We start from the raw sequence: 19919 nt of genomic DNA, 5'->3' as shown, positions 1-19919 counted from the left end.
ATTTAGGTTCCCACTGGGGTGTCCTGAGATGAGCCCCAGGAAGACAGGACACAGGCTACATTGGGCTGGAAAGGACTAAGGGTAGTCCTAATTGAAAAGCCCGAGAATGGGAGGGGGGCAACTTCCCTGGTGGCCCAGTGGTTAAGAGTCTGCCTGCCAGGGGACATGGGTTCGATCCCTGGTCCAGGAACTAAGATGCCACAACTATAGCCATGTGCCACAACTATTGAGCTTATTTGCTCTAGAGTCCATGCTCTGCAACAAGAGAGCTTGTGCACTTTGATGAAGGCTCAGTGTATCCAAAAATATATAACAAAGAAAATGCCAGGGGATTGCGGGACCCCGTGGCTTTAGGAATTGTCCCTCCTATGGCCACTTCCATGGCACCAGAGAAGGAATCCAGGCCTCCGTCACAGGGATCAGAGGAGGGCGGGGATGACAAGAGAAATATTGCCAGGAATAGAACCCTGTCAGGGGGGTTGGGGACCCATTTCTGAGCAGGGGAGTGGAGAGGGGGGTTGAGGTTGGTTGGGGGATGGGGGGCTGCTTCCTCCCTGGCGGTTTTTGAGGGGGAGACTCCTGCTTCCTGGTGGGGAGGGGCAGGCACTACGGTCATTCTGGCCATCTGTCCACCTCCTGCCGTGGAAGTCCACACGTCAGTCTGACCATCTGCACCGCCAGTGAAGACCAGGCTGGCTGCCCCGCGGTGGGTCTTCGAGAGGCTGGAACCCCCTGATTCTTGGCCACCCCAGACTTCTCCTCACCTCCCAGAGCCCAAGCCCAAGCGTGGGAAATCCAGCAGGCAGCTGGAGCTGGGTCGTCTCTCCCTCCTGGCAGCGAGCCCGAGGGTGTTCAGCCAGGATGGGTGTCGGTGGGCATGGGCCACTGGCCAAAGCAGGGTCTGCCTCCTACTGCCTGTCTGTGAGGAGAACTCCTCTATCACCTCCTGTCCTGGGTGGGAGTGGACCCTAAGGTGGGATTGAGGGCTTTTAACTAGTGATGTTGTGGGTTCGTGAAGCCTGTGCATGGATGTGCACGTGTGTGTGTGTGTGTTCTCCATTTCAGGATTTGTGAGTTTGTGTTCCTGGTGCTGCCCAATCCTTTGCAACTCACTTCCTGACTTGCCAGCCCCTGAGTCAGGGACCGCATGTCGTGTAGCAGTGAAGGGTAGAAACTGAAGGCACACTTTACCATTTTGTACCTCAGTTTCCCTATCTGTAAAATGGGACGAGTAGCATTTCCTTCACAGGGTCTTCAGGCGGGTCCATTATGTCAACACGTGTCAAGCACTTGCTATAAATGTTGTAACAATGTCTGGCACGCGATAAGGGATGCATTGTTATTATTATTAATGGCTGCCTTTGTGGTTGTTTCTGGCTGGCTCTGTGAGGCTCTGCAGGCCCGGCATGTGAATTTGGATCTTGACTCTGGCTAAAAACATTCTTGCCCTCCCCCTCCAGTTCTGGGAGCCTGGAACTATTTGTAGCTCTTTCGCCTCTTTGGTCCTTGTATGGATCAGAGACTGTGTTGGTGGGGGGGTGGGGGGGTGCATCGTGGTGGATGCTACTGAATGACCCCCAGAGCGCCCCCCCCTCAACACACACACACACACAGATATGCCGTCCGCCGCTGTCCATTACCTGTGGTGCTGAACGCAGAGGGTGGGTGGGAGGCTTGGGCAGCCTCATCCCCCCCTTCCCCGCCCCTCCTGTCTGCAGGCCCCTCCCCTGCCTCCCGCGCCGGCCTCCCTCTCCCCGCCTCCTCCTCCTCCCCTGTCTCCCCGGCTCCTCCTCCGCCCTCCCTGCGCTCTCCCCCGGCCCCCCTCCTCCCTCTCCAGCCGACTCCCCCTCCCCCGTGTCCCTCCCCCCTCCTCCTCGCCTCTGCTCCCTCTATCCCCTCTCCCTCCCCTCCTCCCTAGCTCTCCCTCCCAGTCTCCAGCTCTTCTCTCCCTCTCACTCTCGCTCTCCCTCTCTCTCTGTCGGGCGGAGTCGCCCACCTCTGCCAATCCAGTGCTGGGGGAAACCTGCTCTAGGCTGCAGCTGCAGGTAAGAGACCCCCAGTGAGGAGAGGGAGGGCTGGGGGAGGATGGTGCTACCCCAGGTGCGTGGAGCGGGGCGTTCGAGGAGCCGCGTCTCCCTGGGCTCCGTTATGGAGAGTAGGGGCTGCACATCCCGGGTTGCGGGTACCGGAACCCGAACGCGGAGTCGGGGGCCACCACCAGCAGTCAACATCCTCAGCCCCTCCTGCGCTTCGGGCAGCGCGGCGGGCTGGGGAGGGGGTGCCTCCTGGGCACTGAGGGGGTGCGAACACCCCCGCCCCGTCTGGGGCAGCCCCCCGCCCCTCGCGTTCTCCGCCTCCGCCCCCGCCCTCCTGTGTCTGGGTCTTGCCTTTCGGTGCCTCCACACCCCTCAATGGTCTCGGTCCTGCCGAGTCTGCCTGTCTCTCCGAGTCCCTGACTCCCTCCGTCGCACTCTCTGTCCATGCCCGGGTCTGGTCCGGCTTTCTGTTTCAGCCCTGGGTCTCTCCCTGCCTTCCTCTTTGGCCATCTCTGTGTGTTTCCCCGGGTCTCTTGTCTCTCTAGGGTCTCAGCTTTCCTGGGTCTCTGTCTCTCTCCATCTCCGCGTGGGTCTTCCTGTCTCCCCCTTCCTCTCTCATCTCCATCTCTGTCTCCAGGCACCTGGCCCCTGTTCCTCTCTCTTTCCTCCCCTCTTCCTCTCCCTGGTTAACTCTGCCTCCTACACACCTTTGTCTCCGCCCCTGGCCAGGGGAGACCTGGAGGAAGAAGATCCCCCACCCCCCCCCTACCGCCGCCTCAGAGTGGGCTCGCCCGGGAGGCACGGAGTCCCCCAAACTCCACTCCCTTCCTCAGCCGAGCTCCCCCACCCCACCCTCCCAGCTGGCACCCGCCCATCCCTCCCCTGAGCACAGAGCTCCTCTGCTCGCCGCTGCCTGATTTCTGGCATCCCGAGGCATTCTTACAGTCTAACCTGTGCCCTCTGTGGTGGAGACCAAACTGGTCCTGTCTTCTGTCTACCCTCCCATTTCTCTTCATATTGACTGGACTGCATCCCTCTTGTCGTCTCACTTCTGTACCTCTTTTGCCGTCTGTCCATTTCGTGACTCATTCATTCTTTGGACAATTACTGAGCCCCTTTCACTGCTCCAGGCAGAGCAGTAAGAGGTCCTGGGTCGGGCCAGGCCCGTCCTGCCTGCAGTCTCGCCTCCATGCCTCTCCTGGTGTGCCGGCCCCAGACCTGTCTTCCAGGGAGAGTGGAGCTCAGAAGCTTCTCCGCTGCCCCTTGGGGGCCCTGGAAAGGGCCCTTCTGAGTCTCGAGGGCCCTGGCTGATAGATACATCCTCTTCTTTCCTGTTGGGAATGGGACCCCAGAGGAGGTAGGCGAGATGAGAGGTGTGGGGCTGAACCTGTAGCCCATGCTGTGATGGGATGAGGCCCTCAAGTGAGTGCCCATGAGGGGCTCTGGGTGGGTTAAATCGAGCAGAGGTTAGGAGCCACAGGCCTCTGTCCTGCCCATGACTTGAAGCTTCGCGACTTGACCAAGCCCTTTGCCCCTCCGGGTGTCAGTTTACCTATGGATGTATTACGCAGCCTGAACACCAAGACTGCGTGTGTTTGTGTGGGATCCCCCGGCGGGGACACTGTGCAGGGGCGTGGGCGGGGGGAACCTGGCTCACTCAGGGGCAGGAAGCAGGCATGCTTAGAAGGCTGTGTCCCCACCGAGGGACAGGCAGCAGGCACCCCCTGCCCCTGCCCTGAGCACAGTTCGGGACCACCACCCACTGCCTACCGACAAGAGGGGGTCCTACCTGGCCTGCCAGCCTGACCTCCCCACCCCGCTCAAGCTTGCAGTCCCCATCCTACAGATGAGGTCTCTGAGGCCCCGAGATGGGGGCGAGACAAACTGGGGCACTCCCCACTGACCCAGCTGGCCACCGGCCCAGCCCACGAGGGAGGGAGAGACGGCCCCAGGGACAGACGATGCCCGCCAGCTGCCCTCCGGAGTCCCACCCTGGCCTCCACCTGATCCTTTTGCCCCTGGATACCCAGCTTAGGTTTCAGGGCAGCTGGGGGAACGAGAGAGACAGAGGCAGGAGTCTGACGCAGAAGCAGCCCAGATGTCCCCAGTGACAGGGCTCGGACCTCTTGGTGGTTCATCACACAAACATTTACCCAGTGCTTTCTCTCCCTGACTGCTCTTCTCCTAAGGCTGCGGGGAGAGGAAACCAGGTGTTGCAGGAAAAAAGCCATGGAACCAGGCTGTTTTGCCCAGTTTCAGGGCAAGGAGGGCGGGTGTCAGAACACCCACTGGCTGACCCTGGTTTCCCCTGAGGACCAAGGCGGGAGGGACAGGTAGTTGGACGTGAGGCAGAACTTCCCAGGCCGTGGCCCTTCCCTGAGTGAGGGGGTGAGAGGCTATGGATGAATTCTTGACTCCCAAGTGGCCCTGGGTTCTCCTGAAAGCTAGGAGGTGATGAGGAGGGAGGGAGAAGAGAGCATGAGTCTTTGCTTTGGATCCTGGTGGGTTTGTAATTATGCCTAAGTTGTTGCTAATTAGGGGGCTGCTAATTAGACATATCATTAGGGGCCTTGCCGAGGGGGTAATTGTGCGGTGGCCCTTTAAGAATCACCCCTCTACCCCGCCTACACACACACACACACACACACACACACACACACACACTCACTCACTCACTCCTTCTCAGGGAAGTTCTGCCAACATTCTGCCTCCCTCCCCCGGCTCTCAGTCGTGAGGACACCCGTGTGCGGTGTGCGGTGTGCGTTGGGGGCAGGCTGTGGGCTAGACTCTGAGAAGAACTTTTTCAGACAGAAATGGACGTTATGGGAGACCCGAGGCTGGTGGCCAGGAGAAGGGTCAGGGAGCGGCCCGCCCTGAGGATCCCTCCCTTCCTTTCTGAGTCCTGTTTTATAGGCTACTGGGTTACCATGGCAACACAAGGGCAGGGCGGGGGAGTTGGAAGTCAGGACCACTCTTGGAGAGAGAAACTGGGAGCCACAGAATGACTGCTGGGCGTCACTGGACAAGTTACTAAGCCTCTCTGAGTCTTGGTCAGCTCATCTGTGAGACGGCTGGGGACTCCCCAAAGTGGGAGGGTGTCATTTCAAACAGAGTGGTCAGGGAAGGTGACATCTTAGTGGAGAGCTGAAGGGGGAGACGGAGAGGATATGCTGGGAAGTATGTCCCAGGAAGGAGGAGCAACAGGTGCAAAGGCCCTGAGTCAAGAACTTGTCCGAAGAACAGGGAAGAGGCAGTGTGGCTGAGGCCAAGTGAGGGAGGGGGAGAGGGAGAGAAATGAGGTCAGAAAGAGAATGAGGAGATCAGATTGTGTGAGACCTTATGAACCAGGGAAGGGACTTTGGTGTTTGGAGTGAGACCGGAGCCATGGTGGGGAGGGCGGTTCTGATCAGATAGAAGGATGTGAAATGACTTGCATTTTTAAAGGACACCTAGACACACAGACATATCCACTCAAGCCCAGGACCAGAGGCAGGAAGATAAGCATTGACCCCACACCCACAAATGGGGCAAAAAACCCAACCTGGGGGCCACAATGTCACAGCTTCTAAGGAATTTCCCACCTCCCAGAGGCCCAGGTACACTGGAGAGAGACACGTGTTAGCATTGCGGGGCAGAATGTGAGTGAGAGATCCGCCAGCAGCCCCTCCCCACCCCTACCTGAGACGGAAAAACAAAGAAGTACCTCTACAGCCCAAATCCCAAGCAGGAGCCCTCCGAGCACCAAATTGGAAAACACAGGACTCACTGAATGAATTGAGGGCACCCCCCAGCACCTTGCCTCACCCACAGACTTATTCACTCTGCATCCTTCTGGGCCTGGCTTCACTCTTCCATGATATGCCTGTGAGCTTCATCTGCAATGTTGGGTGTATCAGTTGCCCACTCCCTTTTCAGTGCTGTATAATATTCCACTGTGTGGCTCTTCTGCCCTGTACTTCTCCATGTTCTTGCTGATAGGCACCCAGCTTGTTTCAAGCTTTATTATCAATGAAGCTGCTATGAACACTTGTGTATGGGTCTTTCATGGAACACTTGACATATTTCCCTGGGTACATTCCTGGGAGTGGAATTGCTGAGTCCTGGGATACGTGATGTCAACTGTAGTTTCTCATAGAGGCTACATGTCCATCAGCAGCACATGATGTCTTTATCTTTCTGTGTCTTTCTTGATCTCTGCCTAGCACAGAGAGAGTGTCTGTTTGTGTCCCTGTCTCTGAATCTCTGTCTCTCTTTGTCTCTCCTGGTCTCTCTCGTCCCTCTGTTAGTCCCCAGCTTCTCCCCCATTCTCCGCCTGCAACAAGCCCTGACTCCTGAGCAAGAGGGAGGAGGGGTTTGCTCCCCTCACCTGGACTTCCTCCTCCTCCCCCACAGGACCCTGTCCCCCTCCATGGCTCCCCTGGCCTTGGTGGGGTTTGCACTCCTGCTGGGGACTCAGCCATGCTCAGGGGCGGCCACCCCAACCCCCTCCCTGCCACCGCCCCCAGCCAATGACAGCGATGCCAGCAGTGCAGGGGGCTGCCAGGGCTCTAACCGCTGCCAGCCAGGGGTCCTGCTGCCCGTCTGGGAACCCGATGACCCGTCGCTGGGGGACAAAGCAGCCCGGGCTGTGGTCTACTTTGTGGCTATGGTCTACATGTTCCTGGGCGTGTCCATCATCGCCGACCGCTTCATGGCCTCCATCGAGGTCATCACATCCAAGGAGAAGGAGATCACCATCACCAAGGCCAACGGCGAGACCAGCGTGGGCACCGTCCGCATCTGGAACGAGACAGTGTCCAACCTCACCCTCATGGCCCTCGGCTCCTCGGCCCCAGAGATCCTGCTGTCCGTCATTGAGGTCTGCGGCCACAACTTCCAGGCAGGCGAGCTGGGCCCGGGCACCATCGTGGGCAGCGCTGCCTTCAACATGTTTGTGGTCATTGCCGTGTGCATCTATGTCATCCCAGCCGGCGAGAGCCGCAAGATCAAGCACCTGAGGGTCTTCTTTGTCACCGCCTCTTGGAGCATCTTTGCCTATGTCTGGCTTTATCTCATCCTGGCCGTCTTTTCCCCAGGTGTGGTCCAGGTGAGCAAGGACCCACGGGCATTTCCTGAGTGCATGTATGTCTGCACAATCCAGAGGGGTGGCCTCCTGGGTTTGCAGAGTCAATGCCTGTAATTGCAGAAATGCATGCTGACATCTGAGAGGGCCACCAGGTATGGTTGTCCAGGTCGTGCACTGCACAAAGGCATGGGGCCAGAGAGGGCAAATTGGGGCTAGAGTCTGGGGGTACTCCCCAAGCCTGGTCTGGATGGCATTGCAAACTCTGGAAAGAGCTCATCCATGCAGAACTGGATGCCATTTTGTAATATGCCCATCTGGAAATGGCATCTTTGAACTCTCACAAGGGTGCCATGTGTGCTAACAGAGTCTTAGTGATCTGTGTAAGGCATACGACAGTCTAGTCAGGTATTTGCCAGGTATGGTCACGTGTTTTCCTATACTCCCTGCCTTTTGCATAATTTATTTCCACTTTTGCAATTAGACATCCCCCATTTGCATAATTCATTTTACAGTTGCAGAATCCAGCCCCATGTTTTCTGACAGTGCTAATTGATTTGAGTAACTTGGTGCAGTTTGCATAGTTTACCCATGGACTTTGCATTTGCATAATCTAGCTTTGTATTTGCCAGATATGCAGTTGTGGTTTGCATCGTTCATTCATTATTAATAATTGATTTCTGATGTTGAGATAATTTATACCACTTCACTGTAATTCATACCCATATCCAGTCCAACCTAGGCATAAACCCAGCCCACTGCAAAGACAACTTTGCATAATTTATTCCAATAGTGAGAAAAAATTTCAATCCACAGCTGCATAATTTACACCCACGTTCACATAATCACTTGCCTCTCATTTATCCAGTGTCTTAACGGGCCTATTGCTTAGTCTCCTTTAAAACGTTCGCCTAATTTATTTCCCACAATCCCACGATTGCTTCCTATATTTGCATAATTTATTCATGGGCCTGGCTTAATTCACTCACACACATGCATAATTTATTTGAGGCTACCCAGGATTCCTTTATACAAGTATATAATCTACTCACATATCTGTCAAGTTTTGCCAGCTATAGTTTCTTTCCAGGAAAGATCTAAAGTTAGAGGTATAAAAATTCTTTGCAGATGTTATCTAGGCAGAAGGAAGGAATGAGAAAGCACAGTGAGGAAAAGAGGGAGGTGGAGCACCAGAAGACAGGGTTAGGGAGGAAGGGAGACAGTTACTGTGACTGACTCCTGACTGCGGTGCTGAGTTTCCTGGCTGCCAAGGTGAAAAGTACAGACCAGGCTTCACACAGTTCTCAGGCGCTATTTTAAAAAGGACACTATCCTGACTTGGGTTATCCAAGTGGTCCGTGACAAGGATTTACACCAAAACTGTGAAATGCGTTTTAGACATTGTGGGGAGGAGGTAGAATCAGGAGGGGGGAGGTTTCTCCTGAGAAGGAGCTGGCTCCAACACAGGGAAGACAGTGAAATGCCACAGGTCTGGGTGCAGAAGTGGTTCTGGAGGATCCCTTCTGGAGTAACATGAAGACCAGACTTCTGGAATGCTTTCACGAAATAAGTGAAAGAATGGGCATGAGATCAAGATGATGCCAGTCTCTCCTAGATGCTGTGAACGGGGGCAGGGAGGAGATGGGTCTGGCTCGGGGTTTTCTCGGGAAGTGCTGTGTGACCTCAGGCAAAGTCCATACCCTCTGGGCCTCAGTTTACACATCTGAACTATAGAAGGAGTTAGACTAGACCATTGGTTCTTCTTCTTTTAAATAGTTTTATATGTTGGCTGCACTGGGTCTTCATTGCTGCGGGGGCTTTTCTTTAATTGCACAGAAATGGGGGCTACTCTCTAGTTGCAGTGTGTGGACTCCTCAATGCGGTGGCTTCTCTTGTTGCAGAGTACAGGCTCTAGAGCACAGATTCAATAGTTGTGGTGCATGGGCTTAGTTGCTGTGAGGCATGTGGGATCTTCCCGGACCAGGGATTGAACCCATGTCTCCTGCATTGGCAGGCAGATTCTTTACCACAGAGCCACCAGGGAAGCCTTCTTCTTTAAATGAGGTCCTCTTTTTTCATTTCTGATTTCAGCAAGGTTCTCTTTTTTAAAATTAATTAATTTGACTACAGCACTCGGGATTTTTAGTGCAGCATTTGAACTCTTAATTATGGCATATGGGCTCTAGTTCCCTGAACTGGAATTGAACCCAGGTCCCCCTGCATTGGGAGTGCAGTCTTAGCCCCTGGACCACCAGTGGGTGCCCTCGAAGGCAGGTGTGAATCTATTAGAATCACCTTTTGTTTACCTGCAGGGAAGAAAGCAGATCTCAGGTGTTGGAGATCTCGCTTCTGATTAAGAGAGAATCGCCCACAGCATAGACACTGGCCAGTTCAATGAGCGCAAGGCAAGAGTTCATTTTACAGCTTGCGTGGAAAATTCAGTTTCTTTTCACAAACCTGCCGGTGGCTTTGTGTGGTTGTACTATTTCCAAGTCCTGCTTTTTCTCTGAACCAGCAGTAAACATAGCGACAAGGGGCTGTAAGCAATGAGAGCTTAGAGATATTTTCCCTACCAGGCTCATTTTAAAGATACCTCTGGGGCCATCCGATTTGTAAATGCTCTTTAATCTTTTCTTCCTTATCTTTACTGAGAGAGGTAACATATGCATCTTTACATGGATATTTCAAGGAGAACTCTCAGGTATAGGTGCATGCCTTCTGCCAAACCATGGGCAGACTGAGCCCCAGAGTGTAAAGAGCTCAAGATAACAGTAATATAGTGACAGTGTTATAACAATAGTAATAGTGCATGTGGGCTCAGTCGTGTCTGACTCTTTGTGACCCTATGCATTGTAGCCGGCCAGGCTCCTCTGTCCATGGGATTCTCCAGGCAACAATACTAGGGTGGGTTGCCATGGCCTCCTCCAGGGGATCTTCCTGAGCTAGGGATCGAACCCCGGTCTCCTGCATTGGAGGTGGACTCTTTACCACTCTTTACCACTCTGAGCCACCTAGGAAGCCTACTAGTAATAACAATCACATTAATTTCACATTTTGTGTACTTTCCATGTGTCAGTAACCGACAAGGCTGAGTGCTAGGGGTGCAAGAGCTCATTCAGTCTTGGGATGTCCTCGTTTTACACACAAGAGGCTGGGCCAGGCATCCCTCTTCTAGAACCACGATCTAAACTCAGCCTTGCCCCGTCTCTCTGGGGAGGTAGCATGTAAACATGAGAACTTGCTTTATGAGGCTGTCAGATGGTGAGCCAAACTTGTGCCTCTTTTAGAGTCAGAGTCCAATCCCTAAAGGCCAAACAAATCCTAAGGAAGGAGACTCTGGCAAAGGCTGTATTCACTGGTGGGGGGGAGTTGGGGGAAAGGAATAAGGGGAGTTTGGGGACCTGAGCAGAGAGTAGACCCTGGGTGATGGGTGGAGTTTTGAGAAGTGGAGGCATCTCAGGTGAGGAGGGGCAGAGGGAAAATGAGGTGGGAGAAAAAAGACAGAGAGAGAGAGAGACCAGCACTGCCCCAGACAGGGGCTGGGGCCACAAGGTGGGGCGTGTCCCTGACTTGGTGGTGGCTGAGGGTGTCTGTGTTTTTTGCACTTGAGCAGCTGGCTGTGGTTCTTAGTGTGACAAACGGTGGATGGATGACGGATGCAACCAATGGAGAGACAAAAATGGGTGAGGGAAGGAGAGACTTAAAGACAAAAAGAGAGAAGGCAGGGGACACTGAGAAGAATCTCATAGGAGAGAGAGGTAGATATCTCAAAAAGATAAAAGGCAATGGAGACAAGGAGACAGGGGGACACCAGAGACACCAGAAAGGAAGAAACAGAGGAGGAAAGACAGAAAACCAACTGACATAAGGACTTCTCTGGCGGTCCAGTGGCTAAGACGCCCAGCTCCGCAGTGCAGGCGGCCTGGGTTTGATCCCTGGTCAGGGAACTAGATCCCGCATGCTGCAACTAAGACCCGGTGCAGCCAAATAAATAAATATTAGTTATAAACAAATAAATACCTCTACAGCTTAAACAAACAAACAAACAACAAGCCAGCTGACATAGAGAATCAGACTGGAAGCAGAGAGAAAAGGAGATAAGAACCAACCTAGCCAGAGATGGGGGAAGGCAGGGAGATGCAGAGACGAGAGCCAGGGAGAGGGAGACACAGAGGGGAGAGACGCAGATGGAAGGAGAGACAGAGACACAGAGAAACGGGGAGAGGCAGAGATGAAGAGAGACAGGAGCGAGACAGAGAGAGGAGGCAGAGACAGCAAGAGGGCCAGGCGGGGAGAGATTCAGAAGAAGGAGCTCTGGGGAGGGCGGCGGCGGGCGGGCCGCGAGCGCGCCCCCTGTCGGCGCGGCGGTCCTGACCCGCGCGGCCGCCCGCAGGTGTGGGAGGCGCTGCTGACCCTCGTCTTCTTCCCGGTGTGCGTGGTGTTCGCCTGGATGGCCGACAAGCGGCTGCTCTTCTACAAGTACGTGTACAAGCGCTACCGCACCGACCCGCGCAGCGGCATCATCATCGGCGCCGAGGGCGACCCCCCCAAGAGCATCGAGCTGGACGGCACGTTCGTGGGCGCCGAGGTGCCGGGCGAGGTGGGCGGCCTGGGCCCGGGCCCCGCCGAGGCCCGCGAGCTGGACGCCAGCCGCCGCGAGGTCATCCAGATCCTCAAGGACTTGAAGCAGAAGCACCCGGACAAGGAGCTGGAGCAGCTGGTGGGCATCGCCAACTACTACGCGCTGCTCCACCAGCAGAAGAGCCGCGCCTTCTACCGCATCCAGGCCACGCGGCTGATGACCGGCGCGGGCAACGTGCTGCGGCGGCACGCGGTGGACGCCTCGCGCAGGGCCACCGCGGCCGACGGCGCCGGCGAGGACGAGGACGACGGCGCCAGCCGCATCTTCTTCGAGCCCAGCCTGTACCACTGCCTGGAGAACTGCGGCTCCGTGCTGCTGTCCGTCACCTGCCAGGGCGGCGAGGGCAACAGCACCTTCTACGTGGACTACCGCACGGAGGACGGCTCCGCCAAGGCCGGCTCGGACTACGAGTACAGGTGGGTCCCCTGGGGGCGAGTGGGCAGGGAGGGCTGGTTTTCTGCGGGTCACAGGTTTCGCCGTCCAGTGGCCTCCAGGCTCCTCGGTCTCCTGACTGCGTCTGGCGCCCGTCCTTACTTTGCGATGGGCAGACTTGCTGGATTCATTCATTCATTCATTCATTCATTCCTGGGAGTCTACTTTGTACCAGGTACTATTCTAGACATTTGGCACAGGCTGCTGGACCAGATGGACAGCGTGGCCGTTCGCTGACCACGGGCTGCTGCTCCCAGGTCCATGATACACCTGTGCCTTCTTGGGCTTGAGGCTGCTCTGTGTTCCTTATTATAGCTCCATGATGTGTTTCATCACCTGGTAGAACCAGTGACCCACCCACCACGCCACTATTAAAGTGAAAAAAAATATTTTTTTAATGATTTTTTTTTTTTTTGGTTGCTCTTGGTCTTTGTTGCAGGCACTTTCTCTAGTTGCGGCTTGCAGGAGCTACTCTTGGTTGCGGTGCGCGGGCTTCTCATTGCGATGGCTTCTTTTCTTGTGGAGCGCGGGCTCTAGGCACTCAGACTTCAGTAGTTGCAGCTCGAAAGCTCAGTAGTTGTGGTACACAGGCTTGGTTGCTCCGGGGCGTGTGGCGTCTTCCTGAACCAGGGACGAAACTCATGTCCCCGGCCTTGGCAGGCACATTCTTACCCACTGCACCACCAGCCCTAGAAATGTTTATTGATCACCTACTACATGTGCCAGGGGTATACCTCAGTGAACAAGACGGCTAAGGTCCCTACCCTCAAGTTGCAATAAGGTTATAAACTATGAAACATACAAAAACATCAGGTGATGGCAAGTGCTATGGGGGAAACGAAGTGGGATAAAGAGGAGAGAGATGGTGTCCACATTGTCTCTGGGCCTTTGGTTCCACCGTAAAGCCACCCACCTTCTGAACCCTCCTGTCTCTCACTGCCAGTCCCTCTCCTCACCCCTCACAGCAGAACTGTGACCTTATCCAGCAATTCCTACTGTGCACCTACTAGGTGCCAGAGGCTTTTTAAAATTTTTTTGTTGAGATGTTGATTTACAATGTTGTGTTCACTTCTGCTGTATAGCAAAGTGATTCAGTTATCCATATATATATTCTCTTTCATACACTTTTCCATTACAGTTATCATAAGACACTGGATATAGTTCCCTATGCTATACAGTAGGACCTTGTTGTTTATCCATCTGACATCCAGATTTCTTTTAAGGGCTCAACAGAGAAGAGTAAATAAGGTAGATAACTTCTGTGTCCTCGTGGGACCACAAAATTGTTTTTGTACTTGTGCAGTAGATCTGTCTGTACCACACTCTTTCAAGAATTATAGGTTTGCAGTGTGTTTTGTTAACTGATGTGCAAGTCTCCCATTCAGTTCAGTTCAGTTCAGTCGCTCAGTCACGTCCAACTCTTTGCGACCCCATGGACTGTAACCAGGCCTCCCTGTTCATCACCAACCCCCATAGTTTACTCAAACTCATGTCCATTGAGTCAGTGATGCCATCCAACCATTTCACCCTCTGTCGTCCCCTTCTCCTCCTGCCTTCAATCTTTCCCAGCATCAGGGTCTTTTCAAATGAGTCAGTTCTTCACATCAGGTGGCCAAAGTATTGGAGTTTCAGCTTCAGCATCAGTTCTTCCAATGAATATTCAAGACTGATTTCCTTTAGGGTGGATTGGTTGGCTCTCCTTGCAGTCTAGGAGATTCTCAAGAGTCTTCTCCAACACCACAGTTCAAAAGCATCAATTCTTCAGCGCTCAGCTTTCTTTATAGTCCAACTCTCACATCCATACATGACTACTGGAAAAACAATAGCTCTGACTAGATAGACCTTTGTTGGCAAAGTAATGTCTCTGCTTTTTAATATGCTGTCTAGGTTGGTCATAACTTTTCTTCCAAGGAGCAAGCGTCTTTTAATTTCATGGCTGCAGTCATCATCTGCAGTGATTTTGGAGCCCCCAAAAATAAAATTTCTCACTGTTTCCATTGTTTCCCCATCTATTTGCCATAAAGTGATGGGACCAGATGCCATGATCTTAGTTTTCTGAATGTTGAGTTTTAAGCCAACTTTTTCACTCTCCTCTTCCACTTTCATCAAGAGGCTCTTTAGTTCTTTGCTTTCTGCCATAAGGGTGGTGTCATCTGCATATCTGAGGTTACTGATATTTCTCCCGGCAGTCTTGATTCCAGCTTGTGCTTCATCCAGCCCAGCTTCCATGGTTTCCTGTAATAATAACATGTACCATGTGTCTTTTCTGTGCCAGAAACGAATCTGGGCAATGGAGACCAGCAGTAAATGAAAGACGTAGAAATCCCTGCCTGCTCTAATGCAGCTGACAGTCTCTTGGGAAAAACAGGCCATTAGAAAGTGTACATTCAATGTATTAAAATATCAGGGGGTGGTGAGAAGAGTGAAGAAAAAAATACAGCAGGATGCAGGAGAGAGCATTGATGGCTGAGCTTCTCATAGGTTCCACTTACTAAGTTGAAACTGTTCACACATCTTTGTTCTGTCATCCCATAGCATGGGACCCGTTTGGCCACCCATGACCTCCTCCCTCCATCCTTCCCCCTCATCCCACATCTCCAGCCTCCTTCGACTGAAGAAAAGGCATTCACCATGTGAGGGCCTGCTGCCAGTCAGCCTCTTCATCCTTCCACTCCTACCCACACCCCTGGTCCACATTGCCCTCATCAAAACCCCAAGCCTTTGCAAAAGGAAGTGAGTACAGGTATCACTTGCTGGGATCAGAGGCTGCCTTCTCACCTGCAAATGACCTCGGGGAAGAGATGTTTGAAATGAAGGAGTAAATGCTGCTCAGTGGTGAAGCCAGAGCTAGGAAGAGTTGACACCTTCCCATATGTCTCTGCTCTCCCAACCCAGTTGATATTCACAGGCCAGGCATCACTTATCAAGGCAGCTTAGGTCTAGGACTGGGAGGGAGGACACCTAAGTTCCAGCCCAAGCTTAGCCCTACCCCCTGTTCCTTGGGTAAGTTCCTGCCTCAGTCTGGGCAAGTAGGGCTGTCATGTACAGTTGTTGAGGTTGTGCACTGCAAAAGAGCAACATGTCTAAGGAAGTGCTGTTCACACAGTGGACATTGTAGATTTCTGTGTCTATGATGACAGTTCCAGATTCATGGAGAGTGTCTTGAAGAAGGGATACCTTTTTCTGACTTGCCTGCAGGCATCACTAAGCTAGGGTGATCCTGTGGGGTTTTAGTTTCTCCAAATTAGTAATGACCTCTGTGACCCCCAAATGGCACAGCTATTCCAAGATTCTGAGATTTAAGCCTCTATAATCCTAACACGCTAAGGGTTGAAGGTTTTAAGATTCCAGGATTCCCAGGTTTTAGTATTCTAATCTGTACCCCAGCCCATCTCTGATCTGATGGTCCTAAGATTTTCATCTTCTCAGATTTTGTGCATCCAGTGTTGGAATATGAGTCCTGGGAACCTAGCCTTCTATGATTCTGATACCTGGTTTCTAAAATCCCCATGTTCTTTTTCTCCCCAGCTTTTTATTTTGAAAAATTTCACACCTACAGAAGGGCTGCAAATAGACAGTCTGGCAAACCTTCATATAACCTCCACACAGATATTTGCCAATTGTGCCTATGTTGTCCTGTGGGCATTCACGCTCTTCAATATATAATAATAGATTTTTTGAGGTGTACTTTACTTTTTAAATGTTTACTTTAGATATGAGTATAGTTGATTTACAGTGTTGTGTTGGTTGTGGCTGTGCAGCAAAGTGACTCGGTTATACATTTGCATATATCCATTCTCTTTCAGATTCTTTCCCATATAAGTGATTACAGAATATTGAGTTCCCTGGGCTATACAGTAGGTCCTTGTTGATTATCTCTTTTATATATAGTAGTGTGTCTACATTGATCCCAAACTCCTAATTTATCCCTCTACCCTCCCCCACCTCTTCCCTTTGTTAACCATAAATTTGTTCTTGAAAAAAATATAATAATAATGGTGGCACTTTATTAGAGTGAGGTGCAGACAGCATGACCATTCACCCATCAACAGAAGCATGCATCTGCTAAGAATAATGACATACTTCCACATTATCCCAACACACTGATCACACTCAGGACGTTTAAGATTGAATCAATATTATGACCCAATCTACAGTCCATGCTTGCATGTCCCTGGGCATCCTTGTCTCACCCTTTATAGCTGTGTTTTCACTCCCTCCCCCTCTTCCCATCTGATCCAGAAACCACCTGGCATATTTGCTTGTCATGTCTCTTTCGCCTTCTTCAATCTGGATCACTCCCTCGGTCTTTCCGTGACTTTGGTGACGCCAACACTTTGGTCTGAATTTTTCTTTTGGCTGCACCACGTGGCATGTGGGATCTTATTTCCCCAACCAGGGACCGAACCCACGCTGCCAGCATTGGAAGCATCGAGTCTTAACTACTGGACCACCAGGGAAGTCCCACTCCAATACTTTGGAAAATGATAGGCCACTTACTAGAACAATCTTCAGTGTGGCTTTGTTTAATATTTCCTCGTGATTCGATTCAGGTGATGCACTTTGGCAGGAATCCAAATGTCCTCAGGGCATCACGCCAGAAGGCACATGATGCCCGTGTATCCTATTACGGACAATGTCCAGTTCCCCTGTATTAACTCAATTCTTATAACACTACCACGAGGAAGACAGGGTTACTAACTCCATTTTACAGATGAGGAAACTAAGGCTCAGAGTGCTGCTGAGTCCTAACTGCCCGAGATCACACGGCTGGCACAGGCAGCTTGGAGCAGGTTGGCATGCCTTAGCCACCATGGACAGCGCCCTCTGAGCTGAGGGCTGCAGCCACGGGAAGCTCTTATTCACTCCATCTAGGTCTTGTCATACAGTTCTACCCCTGCCAGAACCCTGGGGTCTCTCTACCTCTCCCACAGAGGAAGGGAGGGGTAAATGACAGATTTTTGACATTCATTAACACCCCAGAGTCATCACTGTCCCGCCCAAGTTTCACCCTGATGAACGTCTTGGCCTCATTCCCTCCCCCAGCCCATTATAGAACATCTTGCTTGTGCTTTAGAAACTTACACAGCCGACACTCTTAAACCTAAGCCAGTTGATGTCCTTCCTCTCCTTGGAGGCCTCTATGCCTCTCCTCTAACTGCAGTAAAAGGCAAAGTCTTCACCGTGGCTCACCAAGGCCCCATGACATCATCTCCTGTTCCCTCGGTCACCCTATCTCCCACCCTCTCCCTCCCTGCTCCCTTGGATGCGGCCACACTGGTGTCCCTGATCTTCCTCAAGCACTCCTGCCCGCTGCTGCCTCAGGACATTTGCACTGGCTGTTCCTGATACAGGAACAGTCTTCCCCAAATCTCCTCCACATGGCTCCCTCCCTCAGGTCTCTGCTCAGATGGCACCCCCACCCCCAGACAAGCTTTCCCTGACCACTTTCACACAGCTCTTTCTCCACACTCTCTACCCTTGTTCCTTTATTTTCTCCACACAGCATCATCACTACCTGACTTTATATGTTTTATAACTCATCTCCTGCCCTGGAACAGAAGCTCTACCAGGGCAAAGATTCTTCTCTGATCTGGTTTTGCTGCTGTTTCCCCAACACTAAGAACAGTGCCTGGCACACAGCAGATGCTCAATACCTATATCTTGAGTGAATGGACTGTAATTAAATCCCGAGATTTGTAAGTGCCACTGTGATATGGCTCTGCCATGGGGCTGTTCCCCGTGTTCCCAGCACTGCTGTTCCCATGTTCCCATACTGAAAGCATGTGTTGAATGACTGAATGATGCCAAGTTAAAGACTGTGGATTTTCTCCTGGGTATATCTAGGAGCACAGAATGGTTTTTATGGGAAGTATGACAATGTCAATTGTGGGCCCTATGTCCCTGTTACTCCAAGTATGGTCCATGTTGCAGAATCATTCGGGTCCTTTGGGCGCTAAGTAAAAATGCAGAGCCTTGATATCCAGGAGCTACTGAACCACAATCTGCATTTTAACAAGATGTCCCAGGGAATTCCTGTGGACACTGAGATTCAAGAAGCATGGCTGTGAAACACTTCAAACTCCCTCTCCACCCTAAGACTTTGCATGTCCTGTTCCCTCTGCCAGGAAGTCTCCTGCCCACTAAATCTTCTCCCATGAAGCCTGCCTTGATCTCACCTTCACCACCTGTTTAATGTCCCTCCCGGCCACTACTCCTGATGAGTTCCATGGTGGGAGGGAACCCCTCCATGGTTCTTGTTCTCCCCTCTGCATCTCCTGCTCGGGGAAAAGCCCACCTTCATTCACCCTCGGTATTGTCTGTTTCACGTCTGTCCACCATTATACTTGTAAGTTCTTCCGGTGGTGCGGCCCCCTCCTCCAGGAAGCCCACCCTGACCCCCCCACCCCGGCCCACAGCCCTGACAGCGACTTCACCCCTCTCTCTCCCCCACCTCCACCGCAGCGAGGGCACGCTGGTGTTCAAGCCGGGCGAGACGCAGAAGGAGCTGCGCATCGGTATCATCGACGACGACATCTTCGAGGAGGACGAGCACTTCTTCGTGCGGCTGCTGAATCTGCGCGTGGGCGACGCGCAGGGCATGTTCGAGCCCGACGGTGGCGGGCGGCCCAAGGGGCGGCTGGTGTCGCCGCTGCTGGCCACCGTCACCATCCTGGACGACGACCACGCGGGCATCTTCTCCTTCCAGGACCGCCTGCTGCACGTGAGCGAGTGCATGGGCACCGTGGACGTGCGCGTCGTGCGCAGCTCGGGCGCGCGCGGCACCGTGCGCCTCCCCTACCGCACGGTGGACGGCACGGCGCGCGGCGGCGGCGTGCACTACGAGGACGCGTGCGGCGAGCTCGAGTTCGGCGACGACGAGACCATGTGAGCGCGCGAGCCCGCCGGCCCCGGGCCAGGGAGAAGACAAGGGGCCCGCGATAGGGGCGGGGCCAGGGCGGGACGTGGTCCGAACGGGGGCGGGGCCTGGAAGTGGGCGCGGTCGAGAGTGGGCGTTGCCCGAACGGGGGCGAGGCCTCCGAGTGGGAGCATCTCGGAGAGGCGTAGTTTTGGAAAGGGCTTCCCTGGTGGCTCAGATGGTAAAGAATCTGCCCGCAATGCGGGAGACCATGGTTCGATCCCTGAGTCGGGAAGATCCCCTGGAGAAGGGAATGGCAACCCACTCCAGTATTCTGCCTGGAGAATCCCATGGACAGAGGACCCTGGTGGGCTAGAGTCCATGGGGTCGCAGAGTCAGACACGACTGAGCGGCTGACACACTCAGTCTTGGAAAGGGGTGGAGCTTTGATGGAGCCCTGGAAACAGGGAGGCCTGGGAAGGTGGTACAGGGTCCAGAAAAGGGGCGGGATGAAGGAGAGGAGGGAGGAGACTGGAGCAAGGAGTGTGGTCAAGATGTTGGGATGAGACGTGGGCGGGTCCTGCGCGAAATGGGCTGGTTTGGGGAGAAGAGAGTGGGACACGGGGAAGAATGGCCAAGTGAGGAGAGAAGAGAGGGAACAGGGTGGGGCCTGGGGAGAGGGATGTGGCGAGCTTAACTGGTAGGATGGAGAAGTGTGCCCTGAGGTCCCTTTCGATGTGGGAAGGGTCTGTGGAAACGGAGGGCGAGGCTGTGGAACAGAGAGGGGGCAGGGCCCAAATACCTAGGTGGGGTCTGAGTGGTTGTTCTTTAGTCGCTCAGCCGTGTCCGACTCTGCGACCCCATGGACTGCAGCTTATCGGGCTCCCC

The 19919-nt window shown here is 53.2% G+C and overlaps 1 protein-coding gene across 2 annotated transcripts in view; it reads left to right on the top strand.

Annotated features, from left to right (window-relative positions):
- The first annotated feature begins 6431 nt into the window (after positions 1–6431).
- SLC8A2 (solute carrier family 8 member A2) overlaps positions 6432–19919 on the top strand; it is a 28017-nt gene continuing 14529 nt past the window's right edge. For both annotated transcript variants that reach the window (XM_065920671.1, XM_065920672.1), the window contains exons 1-3: positions 6432–7122; positions 11492–12156; positions 18638–19060. In XM_065920671.1, the coding sequence (XP_065776743.1) occupies positions 6445–7122; positions 11492–12156; positions 18638–19060 (1766 nt within the window). In that variant the 5' untranslated portion in view covers positions 6432–6444. The remainder of the gene's footprint in view (positions 7123–11491; positions 12157–18637; positions 19061–19919) is intronic.

This window comes from Muntiacus reevesi, chromosome 2 (genome assembly GCF_963930625.1).
Source record: "Muntiacus reevesi chromosome 2, mMunRee1.1, whole genome shotgun sequence".
Classification (NCBI taxonomy): Eukaryota; Metazoa; Chordata; class Mammalia; order Artiodactyla; family Cervidae; genus Muntiacus; species Muntiacus reevesi.
Note: the sequence above shows the minus strand (reverse complement) of the source record. Positions and strands in the feature narration are given on the sequence as shown.